At 47.0% G+C, this 8,654-nt stretch overlaps 1 protein-coding gene across 2 annotated transcripts in view; it reads left to right on the top strand.

The window, feature by feature from the left end:
• LOC147221924 (voltage-dependent calcium channel subunit alpha-2/delta-3-like) overlaps positions 1–8,654 on the top strand; it is a 24,205-nt gene continuing 15,551 nt past the window's right edge. The window contains exons 1-5 of one of the 2 annotated variants that reach the window (XM_086169061.1): positions 1–223; positions 1,182–1,263; positions 4,025–4,246; positions 5,904–6,020; positions 6,558–6,617. In XM_086169061.1, coding sequence (XP_086025187.1) covers positions 75–223; positions 1,182–1,263; positions 4,025–4,246; positions 5,904–6,020; positions 6,558–6,617 — 630 coding nt within the window. In that variant the 5' untranslated portion in view covers positions 1–74. Of the gene's footprint in view, positions 224–770; positions 981–1,181; positions 1,264–4,024; positions 4,247–5,903; positions 6,021–6,557; positions 6,618–8,654 lie in introns of those variants that run through there. The other variant, XR_015107823.1, reaches the window with a different exon arrangement.

The following is an 8,654-nucleotide window of genomic DNA, read 5'->3' on the forward strand; positions in this document are numbered from 1 at the left end:
ACTCCCTCCCACTCTCGTGGGGTGTGGGGGGTCTATAACAGCGGGCTGCTCGCCGTCCTCCCCGGTGCACCGGGATGCGGGAGCGCGGCGGGGTGCGGGATCCATCCTGCCGGTCGAAGATGCGGGTTTCGCCGCGGCGCCCCCGCAGCGTGGGCCTCCTCCTCCTCCTCCTGTGGACCTCCTCCTGCGTGGCGGGCTCCCCGCAGGGAATCCCGCTGTCGGTGTGAGTTTTTACGAGCCGCCCCGCAACTTTTTTTTTTTTTTTTTTTTTTTTCTTTCTGCGGGACGCTCCGGAGCCACCGGGGCGTCCGCGGCGCGACTATCCCGGAGATGGAAGCCCGATCCCGGGGAGGGGAGACGCAAACGCGGGCTCCTCCTCCGGAGGGGGGGAGGGTTGTCGGAACTCCTTAATCCGCCGGAGAGGAGGAACATCTGGGGAGCGGCTTCTCCTTCTCCTCCCCCCCGGCGGAGACCTGACGGGATCCGGGCTGACGGGCTGCGGACACCGGGGCCGCCGCGGAGGACCCGGATTATCCGCTCTTCTAATCCATATCAACACTTTTAAATCCTAATCCGACATAGTCTTGTTTTGTTTGCGTTTTATTTGCCGTTTATTTGTAAAAGCGGAAAACAGAGAATTAAGATGTTCATTTAAAATCCGATGTTTATGTTTGAGTCTAGATTATTTAACTCCCTGCGACTCGCGATGCAAACGGATTCAAAGTTATTCACCAAAAAGTAATAATTATCATCGTATTGGTGAAGAGGAATAGAAAATACATTTTAATCTGAGATTAAATAAAACAAGCGGTTTCATTAATGAAGCAGTGTTTTCTTGCGGAGGACAGAAAAGGACTCGTATCGTCAGATTTCCACAAAGGCGTCCATATTTGTAGTTTTTATGACTTTTCGGCTCCCGGTGAGACCGCAGCTCACAACACCTGGGTCGAGCGAAGATCAGGTCCTGCACCCGTGTGTGTGTATGTATGCGTGTGTGTGTGTGTGTGTGTGTGTGTGTGTGATAGTTTAAACAGCTGCAGGACAATATCTAACGTTGAATCTCCTTTCCCTTCTGTGTTGTTGGTCCCTCACCTTTTGTGTAAATTGATTTTGTGATGGTTGTTCATTAAATATAAACATTTATTTGTACGTGCGTGTGTGTGTGTGTGTGTGTGTTTCAGTGTGAAGCTCTGGGCTTCGGCTTTCGGCGGAGAAATAAAATCCATTTCTGCAAAATACTCCGGATCTCAGCTCCTGCAAAAGGTATTATTATTATCATTATTATTGTTATCATTATTTTCATTATTATAATATATTATTGTCATTATTTTTATTTCTGTGCATTTCATAAAAACAAAGGCCTCCAGTCTTTCAGTCTTTTGTCTGATGTTCACGTGGTGACACACTTTGTGCGATGTAATGCTGCAACCCCCCCAATGGCTGCAGAGACATTTGTGTCTCTGCTGAATGCTGATGTGTTATGTTGGAGGAGACCCAGGTGTGTGTGTGTGTGTGTGTGTGTGTGTGTGTGTGTGACAGATATTACCCTATTTTGTGGAGCTGCAGATCTGCTTCCTTTTGCCGTTTTTTTAAGCAGGAACCCGCAATGTGAATGATTGCTAAGACTCGGTGTGTGTGTGTGTGTGTGTGTGTGTGTGTGTGTGGTTGAGGGTTACAGTGACAAACAGTGTTTGGATCTGGGCTGAGAAAAAGGCCACAGGAAGAGAAACCTTATTCAACAAACACTTGTCTTTTTAAAAGCCTGCTTATATAACATTTTAAAAAGGATTCCTGCGGGTGTGTTTGTGTTACATGTCCAGGACACACACACACACACACACACACACACACACACACACGTAATCAAGGAACAGATTAAAACCAAGAAAAGTGCCCTCAGTTAAATAACACTTGCTGTCACAACAGAACACACACACACACATACACACACACACTGCAAAAACATGAGTGTGTGTGTGTGCACGCACGTACATCTATCCAAGTGTGTGTCTGCCGTGCATGTGTGTATGTGAATGAATGTATGCGTGTACGATGTGCATTTGTATGTGTGTGTGCGTGTGTGTTCAAGTGTTTGGCTGCTAGTGTTTATGTGTATGTTTATCAGTGTTTGAGTGTGTGTGTGTTTGTGTGTGCGTGTGTGTGTATGTTAGTCAATGTGTGTGTTTGTGTATGTGTGTGTGTGAGAATGTGTCCGCTTTCTGTCTGTGAAAGTGTGTGCCAGTGAACCTGTGTCTGCATGTATGTGTATGTGTGTGTGTGTGTGTGTGTGTGTGTGTGTCTGTGTGTTTCTGTGCATGTATATATGTCACTGAATGTATGTGTTTCAGTGTGTTTGTGTGTATCTGTATGCCTTCATGTATGCATATATGTTCATATATGTGGGTGTGTACGTGAGAGTGTGAGTTTATGTGTTTGAATGTGTGTGTGCATGTGCATGTTTGTGTGTATCCGCATGTGTGTGTGTGTCTGTGAAAATATGTATGCTGGTTGTCAGTGAATATGTGTGTGTGTATTTTTGAGTGTATCATTGAGTTTCTTTGTGTGTGTGTGTGTGTGTGTTAGTGAGAATGTGTATACTGCTTATTGGTTAAAACGTGTGTGTGTGTCATGAGAATGCTTGTGCTGATTGTCAATGAAAAATTTTCTTTATGTCTGTGTGTGTGTGTGTGTGTGTGTGTGTATGTGTGTGTGTGTGAGAGTGTGTGTGTGTGTGTATTTGTGCAAGTGTATTCAACTTTGGTTTTCCGTATGTGTGTCTGCATGTATTTGTGTGTCAGTGAGTGAGTGTGTGAGTATGTGTGTGTTTTTGGGTGCATGTATGTGTCTACTTGTATGTGTGGGTCTGCCTGTATTCAGTATGTGTGCATCAGTGAGAGTGTGTGTGCTGGTTTTCAATGAAAACGTTCGTCTTTGTGTCTCACAAAATATGTGTGTATCACTGACAACGTGCGTGTGTGCAATTGTGCAAGTGTGTTTGTCTCTGGGTTTCCATCTGTGTGTGTGCGCTGTGTTTCTGTGTATTTGGGTGTATGTGTTTGCATGTAATGTGTTTATTTGTGTATGTGTGTGTCAGTGAGAGGTGAATGTGTGTATGTGCTGGTTGTCGGTGAAAATGTGTGTGTGTGTGTTTGTGTGTGTATGTGAATGAGTGAGTGTGTCATTGTATGTGTCTGTGAATGCATCTGTCAGTCTGTGTGTGTGTCTGTGTGTGTGTGTGTGTGTGCATCCGTCATTGTGTGTACATGTCTGTGTGTGTGTATCTATATATGTGTGTTGTGTCAGTGAGTTCCCGTGTACATGTGGCATTGTGTGTGTGCGTGTATGCGTGTCAGTCTGTGTGTGTATGTGCATGTGTGAATGTGTATGCGTGTGTCAGAATGTGTGCCTACATATGTGTGTGTGTATGTGTGTGTGTCAGTGTGCGTGTGTGTGTATGCGTGTCAGTGTATTTGTGTGTGTGTGTGTGTGTGTGTGTGTGTGTGTGTGTGTGAGTGTTTGCGTTTGTGTGTGTGTGTGTGTGTGTGTGTGTGTTCGACAGTGAGTGTGTCAGTGTTTGCGTGTGTGTGTGTGTGTGTGTGTGTGTGCTCCTGATACGGCCCATTAACCCCAGCTCTGATTCCTCTCTCATCCCTCCTGCTAACTCTCTGGAGTCCAGAGCTCCAACCTCTGGATATGAAGGCGACAAGGAGACAAATTAAATCAGTGTCCGGGGTGTGTGTGTGTGTGTATGTGTGTGTGTGTGTGTGTGTGTGTGTGAGAGAGAGAGAGAGATATGATGAACCGGTGAAAATGTGATGATTCAGCCCATTTCATGCAAAAATGTGGCTGTGAATCAGCGAATCGACGCTCCCGCCGGCGCCGCAAACAACTTCCTGAAGGGTTCGGCGTGAGAAAAAACCCCTCGCGCTCGCTGAGAAAACGTAGAAGTCTCGTGAAAAAGCGACCCAACAAACCTCCACATCTACCAGGAAGTGAATTAACCGTTCCTCCGTCTGCCTTCCAGGAGCTGTGGGGCATCACGGCGCCGAGGCCGGGGGGCAACTCCAGCTCCGAGGGCACGACCCCGGCCAAAGGCGGCGGAAGACCGGGTTCCAAGATATCGGCGGCGTGCCCGGGAGGCTGGGAGGGCGGCGCCCGCGGCCCCCCGCGCAAACACGGAGAAAGCGTCCAAACGGCCCTGCGGAGGCGCCTCCAGGGCCCGAGCCTGGGGCCCCCCTGCCCCGAGGTGACCCCCGAAGTTGGGAACGCTCGGGTTTTTGTGCGTGCGTTAGCACTCCGGCGAGGAGGGCGAGTCAGCGCAAAGCAGCCGGCCGTGAGCGAGACGGACATCTGGGCTTGTCATTAGATGCTTTCTGTGGCGAATCGGATTGGTGTGTGTGTGTGTGTGTGTGTGTGTGTGTGTGTGTTTGTGTGGGGGGGGCCCTTGCAGGTACTCCTCCCTCCCCGCATGGATGATGAATCTAATCAATAGTCGTGATCAGTTCTATCAGTTCCACTGATGGATGGGGCTCGACCTCCGCTTGATGACTGTGTGTGTGTGTGTGTGTGTGTGTGTGTGTGTGTGCTTGGCGTGGAGTGGGGGGCTCTCGGGGTGCAGCGGCGAGCAGGATAGGCGTGAAATGAAGTGTTCCGCTCGGCTGCAGGCCCACACTCTTCCTTTCAAGAGGTAATTTGTCGCCTCATGTACTTGCGTGCGCGTCCGTGCGTGTGAGCGGTCCCGTGTGTACGTCACCGCCGTCACCGGTCCCGGTGGTTTTTTTTCTAAGTTTAATTTAATTTTTTTATTAACAAATATATACACAAAAATGTGTTTTGGGAGTAACACACACACACACACACACACACACACACACACACACACACAAAAGAAAAAAATATATAAAATAAATTTAAAAAGCTGCGCGGGAGTTCATTATCCGGAAGCGCTGAAGCCTGACACGCGCCATTATCTCCCTTTCAATTACGCTCCGAAGCCACGCGCGTGGGGCCTCGTCCCTCCCCGCCCTCTTTCGACCAATCATCGAGCGGGGGAGAGCCGCGCGCCCTGGTTATGAACCCGCATGCGCGGAACACGGAACCAAAACAAACGTAGCAGAGCGCGTGCGTTGTCCCTCTCAGCCGCCATACTGTTTGTTGTTGTTGTTGTTGTTTGTTATTGTTGCTTTTGTTGTTGTTGTTTTTGTTATGTCTTGTTGTGGTTGTTGTTAATTTTGTGTTATTATTTTTGTTGCAGTTGTTTTTGTTGTTATTATATTTGTTGTTGTTGTTTTTGTTATTGTTGCTTTTGTTATGTTTTGTTGTTGTTGTTGTTAATTTTGTGGTGTTATATTTGTTATTATTTTTGTTGCTGTTGTTTTTGTTGTTGTTATTATATTTGTTGCTGTTGTTGTTTTTTGTTATAATTTTTGCTGCTGTTTTTGTTATTATTTTTGTTACTGTTGTGTTTTGTTATTAATTTTTGTTGCTGTTGTTGTTGATTTTTGTTATTGTTTTTGCTGTTGTTTTTGTTATTATATTTGTTGCTGTCGTTGTTTTTTGTTGTTGTTTTTGTTATTATTTTGTGTTACTGTTGTTTTCTGTTATCAATTTTAGTTGCTATTATTTTTGTTGCTGTTGTTTCTTTTTGTTTTTGCTGTTGTTTTTGTTATTATTTTTGTTGCTGTTTCTTGTTATTGTTTTTGCTGTTGTTTTTGTTACTGTTGTTTTTGTTATTAATTTTTGTTGCTATTATTTTTGTTGCTGGTGTTGTTTTTTGTTGTTATTAATTGTTGTTGCTTTTTTATTGCTGTTGTTTTTTGTTGTTATTAATTTTTGCTGCTGTTTTTTTTTTTTTGTTATCTTTTTTTTTTTGTTTGTATTCCTGATTTTTTTTCCTCCCGCAGAAATACAAGGAGCAGGAGAAGTCCGTGCGTGTGGAGGAGATCGACGGGGTGAAACTGGTGAAGAACCTGGCGGTGAAGATGGAGGAGATGTTCCGGAGGAAGGCGGAGGCCACCAGGGTGGGTCGTCTTCTTCTTCTTCTTCTCCGAACAGGTCGGTCAGGGACCCCGCAGATGGGATCCGCGGGGGCCGCTCACTGCGGGGGAATGATAAGGTTTTATCTGCGACACCTCGGGGAGTAATTCCACTCCCACGGGAGTTATCGTGGAAATCACATAAATGCGGTCATTCCCGCAGATATAGATATAACAATTACAATAATGATAAATAATCACCATAATAGTCATACTCATCACTGATAATTACAACAAAAATAGGCTTTTGCTATCCTTCTATTTTTTTATGCATTTGTTTAAAAAATGTAATGTATTTTTTTTATTATTGTCAGCAGGTTTCCGCGTCTCCCTCGCGGCAAGTTTGACAAACGTGACAGATGCTAATTATCTGCTTAGGCTGCAGAGGTGTGTGTGTGTGTGATTGTGTGTGTCCAACCGTGGAAAAATATAAATGTCGTGGTGGTGGTGGTGGTGGTGGTAGTGGGGGTTCCACGCGTGTCCGTTGCTGCGGGGGGATCTAACTCTCCTCTCCGCCCGCAGCGGCTGGTGGAGGCGGCGGAGGAGGCGCACCATCAGCACGAGGAGAACCCAGAGCTGCAGGTGAGCGCGGGAAAACAGGGTAAGAAGTTGTGTGTGTGTGTGTGTGTGTGTGTGTGTGACGGTCAAACACCGTCTTCCGCACCTTGAAGAGGAGGCTGCATGTCCGTCCGCAGTGAGGATGCAGGGCTTCTGACGTTTGTTGCTCCACTTTCTGCACCTCCACCTTCATCTCCTGCACCTCCACCTTCATCTCCTGCACCTCCACCTTCATCTCCTGCACCTCCACCCCCATCTCCACCTCCTCCTCTGGTGTCCGGGCCTTGCTGATGCTCCTCAGTCCGCAGTGAGGATGCAGCGCTTCGGTCGTTTCTTCCCCTCCTCCTCCTCCTCTTCCTCCTCCACCTTCTCCCTCCTCCTCCTCCAGAGGACAAAGACAAATGAAAGTCTTTTGCACGGTTGTCTCACTGTCGTGATTCCGGATTGGAAACGCGGGCGTGCAGCCGCGCGTCGGTAATTTACGGTTAACGGGAGCGTTTACTGAACCGGAGCAGGTATTCCGTGCTACTGCGCAGGCGCAAAGAGACGAGCTTTTATTAAATGAAATTGTCCAAACGGGGTTTTCAAATGGGTGATTTGTTATTTATAAATAAATAAACCGACAGATATAAATAAAAAAAAAAAAAGTCCAATTCTCCTGTAATATTATGGGATGTCACTGATAACAAAAAACAAAACAGGCGGCTTTTTTTTTTTTTTTTTTTTTTTATTTTCCTCCTGACGCGCACCGGGCAGGCCCATACTTCATCCCAGGAGGAGGTGGAGGTGCGGAGATCCGAGGCGAGCATCCACCCGTCAGGGTGAAGCTGACGCCGCGCATTTTTCCACGCCAGCGGCGCCCGAGATAAGCGCTTATCTGGGGTCCGGACAGCCGGGCTCCTTCACCGCGGAGGAGGAGGAGGAGGAGGAGGACTTCCCTCCACATCCATGTCCACGCTTAAAAAAAAAACAGGAGAATTTAATGATTATTTAACTAAAAAAAAAAAAATTCCAGTTATCTATCATCCAGCTCTTACACTTATCATAAAAATGTTTAATACAGAATTTTTTTTAATTTCTATTTTTTTTTAGAATGAAAATTCAAATGTTAACAGCTGCCTTTACAAGGCCTGCATATTTATAGATATGTTTTTAATATATTTTAGTGCCCTGCTGCTTTTCATCATGTGTGTACACTGCTCCAAAAATAAAAAATAAAGGGAACAGTAAAATAACACATCCCAGATCTGAAATATTTGTAGGAAATACTTTGTGGTTTACATAGTTGAATGTGCCGATCAACGTAAATCAAACCCATGGAGGTCTGGATTGGGATTTTAAAGTGTGAAAACACACGACGGATGTAAATTCCTTAAAAACCAATCCAAATGACTCAGCGTTGAATTTTGTAAATATATTTTGTCCTTAAACTGACTGGAATCGGGAGGCGGCCCCCTGCAGGTGTTGGTGCTCATGCAGCGAAGGCCCGCCGCTGTGGGTGTGTGTTCTGCAGTGGGGCCTGCAGCCCACAGACTGCAGTGGTGTAAAAGTGTCGGAGCGCTGCAGTGTCCCGTGGCCCGCTCGACAGCAATAACCCCGCTGGTTAACCCGCCTCTCTACGCCGCCGCTATCGCTTCTGCTGAGGGAGCGCTCCCCACTCCACCCACCCACTCCCACCCACCCGACCCCCACCTTTCCACAGTTCTGCAGCCCCGCCCCGCTGCACCTCGTCAGAGAGCCGCTCAGGCGTGGTATGAGCTGTCAGGAGCTGCTTGATGGCGATGCCCGCGTGCTCCCACCCCACCCCGAACCCCCTCCACACACACACACACACACACACTTTTTCACCCCGGCTGCAGACAATGAGGACCGGAGGCCGCGGCGAGGCCTCGATGAGCCACTTCTTCTTCTTCGGCGGTGAAGGACGGGGCAAGAGGGCTGTCAGCCCTTCTTTTTTTTTTTTTTTTTTTTTTTTTTTGTTTTATTACTGCCAGCTCCTCAAGGTTTCCCCCGCGAAGCCGCAGGAGGGGGCGACCAGAACGCAACGTTCATCCCTCACGT

This window comes from Fistularia commersonii, chromosome 21 (assembly GCF_037954325.1).
Source record: "Fistularia commersonii isolate RoL2024-O1a breed Wild chromosome 21, RoL_Fcom_v1.0, whole genome shotgun sequence".
NCBI lineage: Eukaryota > Metazoa > Chordata > Actinopteri > Syngnathiformes > Fistulariidae > Fistularia > Fistularia commersonii.